This window comes from Limulus polyphemus, unplaced genomic scaffold, assembly GCF_000517525.1.
Source record: "Limulus polyphemus unplaced genomic scaffold, Limulus_polyphemus-2.1.2 Scaffold3959, whole genome shotgun sequence".
In the NCBI taxonomy this organism is placed as follows: domain Eukaryota; kingdom Metazoa; phylum Arthropoda; class Merostomata; order Xiphosura; family Limulidae; genus Limulus; species Limulus polyphemus.
Window position 1 is genome coordinate 48,033 of NW_013669569.1, and position 15,606 is coordinate 63,638.

Genomic DNA, 15,606 nt, shown 5'->3' on the forward strand with positions numbered 1-15,606 from the left:
CAGGAAATTGGCGCCTCCATCACGACAAATGCACCAGCACATTCCTCGCACTTGATTCAGACTTTGTTGCCGAAAAACCAGACTCCTGTGGTTCAACAGGCTCCTTACTCTCCTGATATGGCTCCTTGCGACTTCTGGCTGTTCCCCAAACACAAGAGGCCATTTCAGACAAGAGAGGACATTATGGCTGCAACGACAGTCGAGCTAAACTTCATTTCGAAAGAGGCTTTCTCGGAATGCTTCCAACAATGGCGGCACCACTGGGAGAAGTGTGTGGAGTCCCAAGGAGACTACTTTGAGGTTGATTAGGTTTCCAACGCTCCAGGTATGCCAGTTTTTATTCCCCGGCCAAAGGTCGGATACTTTTCTCACAGGCCTCGTATTTGCTTTGTCCCAACAAATTTATTACTCAGAAAGTTTAGAGCCAGTGCCAATATCTTCCCATTCTGAAGTATGATTCAGCTTATAATAGTTCAAATATTACTCAGATGTTTTCAAAATAACTAGTACAGAGATAAGATCTCTAAATTTTTTTGGCATGCTAATCATTCTTGTGATTAGCTTCAAAATTGTTAGTTAGTAAAACACTGCAAAAAAATGTAAGATCTTAATTAATCAAAGTAATCTTTCTAGGTGCATATCGTACCTTTCTTTTAATCTTTTCCAATAATCCTTCTTGATCCTTGAGAAAGAAGCAATGATAGAATTCCAAAACATCATTTTCTCCCTGCATGCTACCATGTTCCAGGTTTGATCTCTTTCTAAACCCATCTGTGGAATAATGAAAGTATCAATACAGAACAAGTATTAACCCTACGTGACTGGAATTAATGTTTACTATAATTCTAAATTTACTTTTAGTGGATCTTCAAGAAATTTTGTAAGAATTAGGTAAACATTTCCGAAATGTTGTAAACTAAAAATCAAAATTTTAAATAAAGTATTTCTACTAAAGAATTGTCTCTGAAGTTGGTCAGTCTGACTCTAGCTTTGACTAGTCTGAGTGCAAGGTGATTTTCATATTAAGAATAAAATTATTTGTTTTAATCTTAAAGTTTTCAAAATTCAAGAACTTTATAAGTTATAGTGTTTGTAAAACTGTGTATATTTTCTCTACTTTAATGCTATACAAGCTGGGTCCATTTAACTGATCTTATAATTACTACAAATAAAATATAAAATAATTTTAAATTACCTTTTTCTTTCTAGAAAGACTGCAGAAAATTACAATTATTTAGCCAACACATCTGTTTTTATTTAATTGTTTTACTGCTCTTGGAAACAAGTCTAACTACCATGAACAGCAAAAAAAAAAAAAATCAGCCAGTGGGAGTGTGGAGAGTTTAGGGTAAAAAATATTCAGGTTATATCACACAACATCTGTCAACTGATGGATTACTTGAGGTGAAATTTGTTTGTCATCTTTTTCATTTAACTTCTTAATTTTTATATTTTAGTCATATTTGTTAAAAATTAGACCAATAAATAAAAAGTCTACATAAAATTAAAATCACTACAATGAAAAATTATTATTTGGCTAAATGCTTTTCATCTGGACCACTCTTTCTTATTTAAAAATGCTCTTCTGTTATGAAGGACATTAAATTTCTTAGTTTTATATCCCAAAGAAAAAAATTAAATTGAAAACTGAACAATACAGTTATATAAAAGTTAGACTTCACTGTTTGTTTTTCTTACAGCAAATTGAATAATTTCTTTTGTCTAGCAAGGTAGTATGTTTTGGATCATTCAACACTGTAAACTGGATATTACATGATGAACCACAATGCTGCTCCCTCTTCATCAAATTAGCAATATCTCCCACCCCTGAAGTATAAAAATGCTGCCTTCCATTGCAGACCACCAGTGTTTCACAGTTTCACTTAAACTTCTCATGGATATATCGTTTCACACAAACTCTTCCAGGGTTTCCAAAATGACCAGTCTTTCTTTAATCAGTCATCTTAGTCCTTCTTTCACACATGAAATAACAGTCTTTCTTGCAACTGCCTCCAATAAGCTATAACGATTATTCTAACACTAAATAGATTTTGTATTTCTGCATCTATTTCTGGGAATACTTAGGACTAACTTGAAGTACAAGTTCTTAGAATGACATCAACCACCACTGTCATAAAGATATAAGTAAACTCCTAGTTCCAAAAAAATTTTCCTGTTCTTTCAACAAATTTCTTTTGAGCAATATAGTATTAAGTTTTGTTTACTTTAGATTAGGTAAAGTAATAATTACTTTTTTTTGTCACTTCTTAACTCTTAACTAATTTTTCTTCATTACTCAATTTTGGCTATGTTGAAACTTACCAAGGTTACATCTTGACAGCATATAACAGGTGTGAAAAACAAATCTTTATGTGACAACTTACAGCAGGTGTGAAATTTTTTTTATGTGACAGCTTATAACAGCTGTGAAAAACACAAATCTTTATGTGTTGAGAACTTATAACAGGTGTGAAAAAACACAAGTCTTTATGTGTTGACAGCTTATAACACGTGTGAAAAACAAATCTTTATGTGACAACTTACAGCAGGTGTGAAATGTTTTTTTATGTGACAGCTTATAACAGGTGTGAAAAAACATAAATCTCTGTGTGTTGACAGCTTATAACAGGTGTGAAAAAACAAAAATCTTTATGGAAGCATAAAAATGAATCAAATTCATTTTCACACCAGTTCATGCAAAAATCACATTATGATAGTATCAGTGAAGTAAGTGATTGTTTTTATTCAAACCTCAAAACAAAGTAAAAAGGTTTGAAGTAATAACGTCCAACACATGTTTATACCAGGTAAAAAAAAATTAATTTCTTTGTTTCTACATCTGTCTATATACAGCAAATTCTCATCTATACGTTGAAACTTAGTTTCTAAAGAGAGAATACAGATAAAAAAAGTTATGATCCTGAACCCTTCTCCTATGTAACTATTTTCTATCAAATTACACTTTCAGTAAAATTTCAGTTTTCAGTTAGTCAAAGGAGTGTATTAACAAAACCTTTTATTTACAGTGCACACAGGAAAACCGTAAAAGCTTTGGTAATGATTAGAGTGGATGAATGGGTTTACAAAGCATGAATGTTTACATAAAATGTATACTTCCCTAATATAATATAGAAAAACTTCATTGCACCATTGATGTTTCATTTCAGAGTGGACAGCTGACGTTTAAAAACTTTTGTTACAACAGTTGTTAGTAAAGTTGGTCTGGGCAATTAATAGTATTTGCTAATCAAGTTACACCCATATTAGTCAACAAAACTTGATTAATTGATTAATACAATGGTACATCCAAAGAATCAAGGCCTGTGATGAGTTCTGCCAGGCAGTTGCTTTATCTCTGGTCAACAGTTCAAAAAATAAAATGTTGACTGAGAGTCCTGCCAGCCAGTTGCCTTCCCTACAATCAACAGTCAGTAATTAGTGAAGGTAGCAAATAGCCTTAGTAGTTCTGTTAAACAAATTGAGGGAGGGATGGGAATTGAACTTCACATCCTCGATTCACCAAAGGTGAACGAGCTTGAAGTAAAACTACTTATAAGGCTAAAATTGGGAAGAGCACAGATAGTCTAATGTGTAGGTTTGTGCTTAAAAACAAACATAATAACAATATTTGAGTTAACTGAATGGTTGAAATAATCAAAAATTGTTATTCCAAACCATAACTTCTAGTAATTGATTATTTTCATGACAATCAATGTAATGGTAGTTGAGATTAATCAGTTGTTATGATAAACAGAAACACTGACTTCAAATAAATCAGTTAGTTTGTGTGACACTAATTGATGCAATCACTGCTTAGAGGTAACTAATTAAATATCTCAGCTCTAGGTAGAGAGACCAAAAATTACAGATTTTAAAAGGTAAAAATCTGACTAGCAGCATCCATTAAGTTATTGGTACCTATAGAACGGAAAGTGGAAAGGATACAAGCAAAAAATATTCACTGCCAATGTTTTGCAACTAGTGGTTTTTATTTTTACAAAATTAGTCTCTTCTTTCTGTCCAAACTCAGATTGGTGATTGTTGTTGTACATAAAACCATGCATAATTCAGACTATGATCAGGAGTTAAACACCTAATACTTATTGTCTATAATCAGAATGTGTTATAAAATACATAGTTGTCATTCAAAACATTCAAGAAGTCACCACATATTACTCTCAGAAATTCATTCATCTATAAACTGGTCATATCTACATTTTTATCACTATAAAACCATGTTTGGCCAACAGTTTTAACCACAAAATAATAATAGTGACCAATCACATAATTATTTCACATACTGTACACGTTAACTGTCTGGTGAAATTAAAACAAAGAAAAATATTCTATGAAAAACTACATGTAACTTCCATATTTTAAATAACTTAATATTTCTTTTAAAATTAATAATAAAAAAACAGTTCACTTTAAATAAAAAACATAAAAACCAATACTAACATTTTTTAGATATAAAATCCTGAAATGCATACCTATACCAGAAATAAACATTTATGTTTACTTACACAAATTCAGCTGTCTTACAAAGCTTGACATATTATTATGTTTAAAATACTTTGGTAACAAATCTTTTGCAAACTTTGCCTGGTTGGAGATGATAAAGCTTCTTCCATCCTGCAAAAATTATTGAATAATAATAAGTCTTCTTTTTCTGCATTGTCGTCACTACCCAAAATATGTATCACGAGTTCACTTAATTTTTATATGTAATTTGTATTGTAATTAAATACTACTTATCACTCTATTAAAAAATAAAAATATGTATCCATGTATTAAACATTTTTCAAAGTTTTAAGTAGCTACATTACGTTTCTAATAGCTGCTGTCCATAAAAAATATTTTCTTTGTGGCTAAACTTAAGTTATGGCTAGTTTGCCAAAGTGTTAGAAAACACATTAGTTTTAAGTTTAAATTCCTAATTTTTTTCTTTCAAATGCACATGGTGTACCAGTAATGGAGACTGCTTTATTTCAAACCAGCAAATGAAAATCAGCTTACATATGATTGCCAATACTCTGATTGCCAGAAACTAATTTCTATATAGAAGCAATACATATCGATATGTTCCAAGTCTACTAGACTACTAGTATCTCAATTAGGGTAACCTTTCTGAAAACCGGTTGACAACCATGATATCCAGTCAGAGAGAAAAAAAAAAAAAAGCACAATCAGTAAAGCCAATAGGACACAAAATAAAAGCATACAAACAGCAAAAACCAAAAATATAACCCTGGCAATCACAAGGAACCAAAGCAGTCATGTTTGAAACATAGCCTTTGCTTATTCACAGTTTCCTGTAACATCTGCAGAGATACTGCCCAAAAGAGCATTTTTTTTTACATGCAGTAAGTCTGACACAAGACTTAGAAAAAATACCAGTATGACAAGTAAGTTGATTCGAATTTTCATATATTTGTGTAAAATTTAGTTTTATAAAAAAACAGCCATAGAGCTTATGTATTTTTAAATAAAACCAATCGTGATAAACATAACTTACTCTTTTGTATCTGTGATTCAGGGTTGACAAAGCAGTAAATTGACTGATCAAATAATGTTATATGATGAGTCAAATGATCACATATTTTTTGACTAATCAAAAAACGTATTAAATACCATTAATATCCTTACATTAGCCGACATTTTCAAAACTATCTTTTAAGCCTCTGTATGTTGCTTTAATTTAAGTAAAATTCAATGTAAGCAGTTACAAAAAAAACAAAAAATGAATACTAAATAAAATATCCAACTGTAATTAACAGGTTTTTCTGATCAAACGCCAAACCCCAGTTCCACTTCAGAAAACACAACAAAAGGTTCAAAATAATACATTTTATAATTTAAGTAAAACCGAGTTCGTGAAAACCATCTGCATAGTACATTTCATTACAGTAAATCTCAAACACAGGTCACTGACTACCAAAAAAATTTATTTTTTTCCATTCTAGTAACTGAATGTGAAAATACTATATTTAAACATGAAATTCCTATGTACTTTAAGGTAATTTTTTTTTTACATTTTGGATTTTCATAAAGGTGAGCCGTTTATTTTCCCCATTTCAGGGAGAGTCCAGAAAGAGAGAGATAAGTTGACCAATTAATATTACTCTAAGATGATTTAACTGAACATACTTGTTTTATAAATATTTTATCAACTACAAAATGATAGACTCATTATGAGGAACAGAAGCATTGATGTCAGTGACTACGAGACACCAATTTTTCTTTTTAGAAAGTCCTCATTGTTTTGCTATATTAGACAAGCCATGTTATATTTAACAAACCAAACCTAGTTTTATTTAAATCAATTAAAGCCTTAGGTTTTGTTCAAAAATGTAAATATTATTTAACATTTCATAAAGTTATTACTACTAGTAGTGTGGTACATGAATATACTATGTATTTTTCGTGTATCATTTTATTATTTATTCTGTATAGGGTGTGATAGGTGCCAGAAATGAGTTGCTTCAGAATTGTGGGCTTGATTGTGATTTTCAGAATGCTCAGAAAGTTAACATAACATTTAAGGTATGCATTAGAAAAAAGAGATTGGTCCTTGGTGCTAACATCCTGTCATCATGCTTTATAATGTCCCATACTTAACACTTGACAAGCACATTCTAATCCTAGTCTTTATGTGGTCCTCACTTAAAATCACTTGATCAGTATGCTTAATGAGAGAATCCCTCACTATCAAACCTCTTAATTATCTCCTTTTTTCCTCATTGCAAGCAGTTCTAGGTTCAAATCTATTTAGACACTGGTGCCTGAATATTAACTCAACCCATCCCTATAATCCAAACTTTTTTACTACTGTACACCATTGTCAACCCAGCATTCTTATTCTCATCTTTTACCCTAACTCTATCTATTTCCTGCTTTGATATCTCCTCTCTATCTTTTTAATAGAGCAACTTTCCTCAAAGCTGTTTTCATGAAAGCTTTGCAACTATTAGAAGGTTTAATTCGTGTTCATTTACTTAACTTGCATTTCAGCTTATTGTTACATTATAAAAAAGGCTAAATTGTACTTTTTTTGTACTTAATGTTGAAAATGACAGGACTATGGGACATGGGTATAAATATTGACAGGGTAGGAGTCATCTTCAGCTGAGAGAGTTTTATTTTATTAACAGGGTGGTCAGACTTTGGGATGGGCTTCCTTCAAATGTGGTGGAAGCAGTAAAATATGGGAAGGCTTGATAAGTATTAAATGTAAGGTCCACATTTAAGTTTATATATATATCATTTTAGGTTAGTAGATGGACCAACAAGTCCCTTGTCATTGAAAGCGAATAATACTGGAAATTATAAATCAGGAGAGATACTTAAAAAGTATAAATAACGTTTTCAGGAAATTATGGTCAGAAATAAATGCATGGCAATTTCAGGAGTGCAGGAATTAGTTAGTAAGATCCAAAACTTAAGTAAAAAGGTTATGTTAAGAACGTTAAGTGGGCTGGTTGGACCTGTGAAATAGTCTCCAGGATAACAGTGAAATATATACTAGAGCTGCGATTCTAAAACTTTTTAGTTCAAATACCCCTCATTCAACCTGACAAAAATTAAATAAACAGATATACATCAAATGTCTAATTGTCATTTTAGTCAACACTGTTTTGTGCTCAGACCACTCGTAAATCCAAAGAAAATTGGCCTGAAGTTTGGGGACTGCTAAACATACACCTACCCATAACCAACCACCACTAAATGTTCTCCTCAAATCTATATTGATCTGATCATTTCAACTGAAAATTTCAATTATGACCATTACGACTGCATAAAAAAAAATGCTGTTGTAAGAAAAAATACCCTTAAATATTTATTCCTTCCATTTCTTGGGAATAATATCAAATGTTATACAAACTTGAAACTGCTGTTAAATAACTAATTTAATGAAACAATCATCTCACAGTTTCTATTCTGAGACATCATATATGACTGGATTTAGTAGATTACTACAACAAATTGAGGTGAATGGAATACAGTTGTCCCATCTTTAGAAGCTGTCAGTTAAGAGTCTTAACTGCATACTGGTAACAGTGTTAAATGAGTTAATCTTTAGGTTAGTTCTTTCAAGTTAATTATACTAATTTCCTGCCTGGTTAGATAGATGTTTTACTACAAAGCAGCAATAAAATCAAACTAAAAGCATTGTTTAAAATTAGGAAAATTCCACTGGACTGCTCATTTTTTTATGAATGATTTTTTACTGATATTGTTTGACAGGATAAGTGCATTTTTTCCACAAGAAATATATCAAGTTGAGTGTAAGAATATGCACTCAAGTAAACAATGAGTGTAAAAATGTTAAACGGTCAGGAAAACAAAGCCAGAAACTTATGAAACATTACTTCAAAATGAAACCAGATGTTTTGCTTGGTGAGCATAGCTGTTGCTCTTGGTAATGCTGTATACGATGATAAAATAGGTGTGAACCAAGTGTCAAACTAGTCATAGTTATTGGTTATTTTCTAGAGTAAACAAAAAGCATTTTTAGATGTAACCCGACGTATGATTGAAGTTTCATACTGTCATCTACTATAAAAATGTCAAGACATTCAAAAACATTTTCATGGTGGTGGCAATAGTGAATAAAAACAAAAAAAGACAAGGTAAGATAACAAAAGGAAAAGATTAGTTAAAGAAAGTTGGTTGGAATAATTTCACTGGGCAAAATTTCAGCCCAATGAGTAGTTCTGTCAAGCTTGTAGACAATTTCGAGAGTTTTCAGATACAGACTCATCCCTAATTAAAGACATAAGTGTGTGAGATACGTAAAAGAAACTTTGATGTGTCACAATAAGACTGACAAACACAAAGTGTTTTAAATGTAGAAGTGTTCTGGACAAACCCAAAGGTACACAGCTTACCATGTAGCAACAGACAACTAGGAAGTTTCAAAGATTATTGCTCTACAAAGTATAAAATGATGTTGAAGTAGAGACGAACTAGTTGAATAAAAGGCACGTAAGGAATTTTTTAAATTCACTTCAGTGATTTTGAAAGACGAAACAACAGAATATTTATTGGTATCCTTACGGGTGAATCAACTGAAAAAGGAACAAAATGGTGAACTAAAAACCAACTTAGCTGATGTATCGGCACTTGATCATGGACACGCAGCACCAGTAAAAGGTGGCTTGAATCTGTCGAAATCACACTAGAAAGTGTTGGTGAAAAGCTTGTCAGAATAAATACAGATGGAACATCCATGAATCTTGGGAAAAATGTCAGGTGCTGTGAAGTTATTTATGGGCACCGTAAACGAATATTTAGAAGGTTGTGTTATGGTGTCTTCTTTGTCAGAGCTTAGTCATTTCAACTCCTCTAAATTCACAATTTTTAATTTCACTCAGAATTTTTTTTTCATCATTTTGCCTTGTGTTATTCTCATGTTGACAAAGCTTTCCTTCAGGTTATTCACATTCTGCTGGAAAACAACTGAAACTTCAGATTGCAAGTCTGTCCAGTGCATTGACATCTTCCCCTGTGGTAGCGATGTCCTGCAGATGTGTGAGTGGTAACTAATAGTTGTCAAGGACTTTCAGTGCTCTGCTCTTGCTTGCGACACAGTATTCTTGTTGAACACTACCATATTTCTTTAATTCTTGATCCAATGAAACTGCAGTTTCATAAAGTTCTCTTGTTGTTTTAGCAAATAATAATAATACAGCTTGAATACATCTTTCAAAACATCCTCAAATTTGGATTGATATCCCACAACTCTTTTTCTTTTTTCATCAAAACTGTTAGCTTTAAATTATGTGCAATGCAGTAAACCACTGCGGTAGTTTTTCATTTCCTATTTTGGAGCAAGTAGATGCTGGCACTGGAAGAGATATTTATGAAAGACCTTGGAGAAAAACAACACTCTGTTCAACGTACTCAATTTTCATCTTTGGCCAAGTAAGGATAACAGTCCCCAGGAGTTCAAAGGTTACAGATATGAAAAAACTGAGAAATTATTAAGACTATATTTATATTGTCCAGAAGAAAAGGAATAAACTTTAGTAGAGTGATTGGACTAGAAAATGTCATCAATAGAAATCTCACCAGACCTGTCGTAGATTCATATTAAAGCATCTTCGTTGATGAGATTGAATGTTGACAATTTTTCCCATCAACAGCAGAATATGAAAAGAGATTTAGCCAATTTAGAAACATTAAAACATGGACAAGGATATCTCTAAACCAAGAAACTTTGTCTGTTCTGATAAGAATCATGATAGATGGAAGGTTATAATCCAACAAACTTCAATGTGAAATGGTTAATCAGTGGCAAAGAAATAAGACACACTAAAGACCACATATCCTCTGGTCCTAGTGGGAAGTGTCAAACATCTAGAAATGAGTTTAAGTTATACATGTAGTTAAAACTAAATACTGAAGATTTTTCAGGTAGCATCAAAATGAAGATTAAGCAACGAAAAAAATTTACATAATTAAAAATTGTTGACTCTATGTAGACTAGACACATGTTCATGGTTTAATAGTTACAAAAAATAAAAATTTTGTATTCTTTGTTTTTTAGTCAGCTTCTTAGTATTCTGCTGAATTACTAGTCCTGCTTTTCCACAGCATTTACAATATTGTAAATAACTTAAAAGTGTAGAACGAGTAAGAATTAAAGCAGGACGAGTGGAGCTTTAAGTCCATTCAGCCTTCGAGATGAGTTAACAGAGAAAAAAATGTTGAAGTCTGAAAACGTAAATCATTCAAAACTTAAACTAAACAAGACTAATATGAAACTTACTATTTAACTTCCATTTTTATAATTATTTTAACCAGCAAATTTCGTTTCACTAAAATAAATTATTAGCCTACTACAATGATTTTTTTGTACTGTCACTGTTAAGGTAATTTCATGTAGATAATAAGATAAAATAATGGTACAAACAAAATCAGGTAAACTGTTAAGGTAATTTCATGTAGATAATAAGATAAAATAATGGTACAAACAAAATCAGGTAAAAATACTTCTAATTTTTACTATCAATAACCAGTTATCAATAAGGTATTTACCAATAAGTATAATACTAATTCTGCTATTACAAGAAAAACTGTCACCATTCTTGATGCTACTTTACAGACTTTCAAGTACCGCTATGCTCTGGCCACGTGTGAAGAAATATACTGTCCTGATCAAACATGGGAATACATTTGGGGTATTATAATTTGGATCTCATGTTTAAGGCAAATGGGAAAAGACTCAACAGTGCGACTAAAGAAAACGATCTTTGCATAGTGTTGATTAAGTCATTAAGCCATCAACACAGTGCTCTGTAATGATGATTACATTTTGGGGTGTTTTTACAGACGTGACTAAAAGTCAATAAAAGTCACTAGCTGGGCCTCACCTGGAACATTGTATAATGTTTTGATCTCTTTACAGATCTAAGAAAGTACATTGACTTCTATGAAAGGGGTCAAATGGCTAATATTGATAGTTAAAGTTTCAATTTATTTTCTCTTGAGAAAGGAAGGACTTGAGATGATATTGAGGTTATCAAGATTAATCTGGGAGTCAAATGTTAGAAGCCTCTGACTTCTTTGTGAAGACAATAGGATGAGAGGATACAAGTTAAAGATTTGGAAAAGACAGAATAAGCTTAAGTTAAGATATTTGAGTTTTTCTAACAGAGTGATTGGCTTATGACATTAGTTGCAATGGTAGTACTAGTAGTGGATGATAGCTCTTAAGAAGGTTTTCTGAAAAATAAAGAGTAAGTTTAAATTTTATTTTTTCAAGGTTAGAAAAAAAAAGATCTATGCATAGCTATTACAACCTCTTAAAGTCTTCCTTGACAATGTATTTTAGATTGTATACATAGATATAATGTATACAAGTCAAAAGAGGTAATCAGTTCACTCTAAAGTACAGATATGCAACTCCTCCGAACATTTGGCTGGGGATCTGGTGGAAGCATACCCCCCCAAAGCCAAAACAGATTTTAAAAATTGTTTTTGACACTCTAAAATGCATGTTCCCGATAAATACTGAAGAATTTTATCTGCTGCAAAGCAAAGCATATTTTTTTTATGATAGTAACTGCACACTACTGATGTTCCCAATTTATCTACAATGATTTAGGTTTAATTGACATCAGTTACCGCATGGTAACCGATGATGATATAACCTTGTTGAAACATTGTACATTTAGCTTATGGTACCTGATGATGACAATCTTGTCGAAACATTGTAAATTTAGCTAATGGTACCTAATGATGACATAATCTTGTCGAAACATTGTACATTTAGCTTATGGTACCTGATGATGACAATCTTGTCGAAACATTGTACATTTAGCTTATAGTACTTGATGATGATATAATATTGTTGAAACATTTTACATTTAGCTTATGGTACCTGATGATGATATAATATTGTCGAAACATTGTATATTTACAATAAAGTTTTCTTCAATACCCATTCAAACCATCTCCAAACTTTTGTTAAAACCATTTGGAGGTCACCAGTCTCTTTAAGTGGCACTGGGTCTATGTGGTCTTGAACATCAATTTACTTGCATGTACCTTATTCAATTCATTGTGCTAAGAAACAGCAGAATATTTTCTCAAGTGTATCAATCTTTTGTTTAAAAAAAAACTGTGCATATTTTATCTTTTCTAACTTTCACACAGTTTCGTTTTGTAACATTCTGCGGCCGTAATAAAGGGTATGTTTTGGAACACATTAATGAATGGGGGTTCAAACCATTGATATTACTAACTTACATAATGATTAACACTGCTGTAATTACTTGTCTTCATTTGCCTGGAAATGTTTTTACTTTATAGTTAATCCATATAAATGAAACAAAACATTAACATGTACTTTAAAAAAAAGTTATACAGAGAAGTAATTTTTTTATATTCTAAAAAAAAATACATGCTATTTATGTATATGTATTTGATGCTACATGCACACTCATACAGCTACATACAGTATGTTTAAATTCCTAGAGCACCCTGTTGCTGCCAAGATATGCAAACCAAATCTTTATTTAACAGTCCAAGTAGGTTAACAATATCACTCATAGTTTTTATACATAAAATTGTTGATTAATTAAACATATCTAACAAACATAGTAATATACAAACAACATAACAGACCACTAACAATACAATTAGAAGATATATAAAAACCTTCAACTACAACAAAACATTACAAGAGAGAGTGTCAGCCAAATGAATAAACAATAATAATAATAACAAAAATAATCATACATAAACAGAACAGATTAACAGTAACACTTCAATCAGAAAATAACACAGACTTTCAAATATAAAATAATTAAAGAAGAGACAGACAGCGTAGTTGTGACGGACTAATCCAATGCACGGAAGGAGCAGCTGTATGAAATGTTGGGGTGATACATGTTGTTTTTTAAATTTAACAACCTTTGTTTAAGTAACGCTTTATACAAGTCATACGATCAAATCTTTCATGTGAGTGTTATTACTATTCAAACATTGTCAACAGTTTCTGTTAACAAGAGAGACAAAAAACAGACACTGCTTAAATGCCTCCTGATGAACCTTTGAATGTTTAGAATTATCTTTGAATTGCTGTGTAGTGAACAAAACTTTGAACATAGCCCTACATCACACCCATTAAAATGTCTTGTCAACTGTGTTGTCAATGTCTTGAAAATTAGATTTGAGCATTCAACAGCCATTTTTTGGTTACTCTTTACATAAATTTTGATGTCCTTAGGAGACATTTGATGGTTTGTTTCGTAATAAAACACACATCTTGAAGTACTTTATTGTTGTCTAGTCCTGGCACATTTTATATACACTAACAATTACCAGTTTATGTATCAGTTGAACTTGGCATGTTTTTATTTACAGCTGTGAAATGTTTGTTTTGTAATAAAACACACATCTTGAAGTACTTTATTGTTGTCTAGTCCTGGCACATTTTATATACACTAACAATTACACAGTTTATGTATCAGTTGAACTTGGCATGTTTTTATTTACAGCTGTGAAATGTTGTTTTAATCCACAATTTTATGTTCCTCACAACCATTATAAGATGTGTGGATCTATATGGAAATCTGTGGATGTAAGAAAAGGTGTTGTTCAGACCTCATTTGTAATACAAGTGGTCAATTTTAGTCACCTTGCTTGAGAAGGAATGATCAGTTATTGAAGAGAGCTCAGAGAGAAGCTACCAGAAAGATCCCAAGTTCTAATAGATTAATATATGGAAACAGAATGAAATCAATAATAATTTTGAGGGGGGGGGGACATTAGTAAGGTTTTATGACTGTTAGAGGTTTGGAATCTATAAATACAGATAACACTCTGCAAACATTTGCTGGCAATAAGGTAAGAGTCACATTTCATATTTTGATACCAAAAATTGTTATCGTTTTTATAGAAGTCATAAAAAGTTACAAAAAAAATGCTTATTTGTTAAATAAAGCATAATAGTCAACCTTTGTCACAAGTTTCAATTTATTATTACAATTTGATAGTAGAACAAATGTTTTTATTCTTTTGACAGTCAGAGAATAAAACTAGAGACTGGAACTCTAATTAAACCATTTTTACTTGAGACAGTTGAGGTCTTAAGTTGATCATTTGACATATTTGCATATTGATGTCAAGGAACAGATTTGAAGTAACTATATAATAGAGATGGCTGATACTCATTTCAAACACAAAACAAGTAAGAATGTTTTGACCTGCTTAGGTCATCAGCAGGTTAAGAATGGGTTGTTGTTTGTTTGGCATTTTATGGCACAAAGCAACTAGGCTATCTGTGCCAACATCAGGATAAGAATGATGAGGACCTAAGCAGATCAAAACATCACTTGTTTTGTGTTTTGAACAAAAGTTTTTAATACCCATATCAGCCATCTCTACTATATATTTGCATAGTGCATTTTTTTCACAACTTCTCAGCTACAAATACATCTATAAAAACACCAGAATGTTTGAAATTACAATTTTGTAAATATCTAATAAATAATTTAATCAAATACTAATTAAGCACTGTAAGTATAACGAGCACACATCCAAAGATGATTTGTACAACAGCATGATTGTAAAGTCTTCGAACAACAAACTGAGACTGAGCACAGTTCTGATGTTTGTCTTCAGAGAAACAGAATATTTGGATTAAATGTTAAATTACTTCCTTTTATACCTTTGGAAATAAACAGTTTGAGTATGTTGAATCTGAAACATTAATATTACACATCTGACCATGAAAAATCAATAACTGAAAGGTGTGAACATATGGAAAAGTCAGAAAGAAAAGAGTAACTCAATACTCAGTCACTAGCCTAATTGGACTGGTGTACCCAGTTGACAACTAGTCCAAATATATTTCTTACATGTCCCAAACTATTGGTTAATATCGAGCCCTGAGAAAGCATGAGCTTAAAATATATGGAAAGTCCTCACATTACTCTAGCTAAGGCAGAAATCTTCACATTACTCTAGCTAAGGCAGAAATCTTCACATTACTCTAGCTAAGGCAGAAATCTTCACATTACTCTAGCTAAGGCAGAAATCTTCACATTACTCTAGCTAAGGCAGAAATCTTCACATTACTCTAGCTAAGGCAACAAT

At 31.7% G+C, this 15,606-nt stretch overlaps 1 protein-coding gene across 1 annotated transcript in view; it reads right to left on the minus strand.

Moving 5' to 3' along the window:
* The window catches only part of LOC106470355 (heat shock factor protein 1-like), a 22,357-nt gene extending 16,699 nt beyond the window's left edge, over positions 1-5,658 (minus strand). Inside the window, exons 1-3 of the mRNA XM_022398964.1 lie at positions 5,647-5,658; positions 4,524-4,632; positions 647-771 (exon numbers count right to left, since the gene is read on the minus strand). Of these exons, the coding sequence (XP_022254672.1) occupies positions 647-771; positions 4,524-4,632; positions 5,647-5,658 (246 nt within the window). The remainder of the gene's footprint in view (positions 1-646; positions 772-4,523; positions 4,633-5,646) is intronic.
* Positions 5,659-15,606: the final 9,948 nt, after the last annotated feature.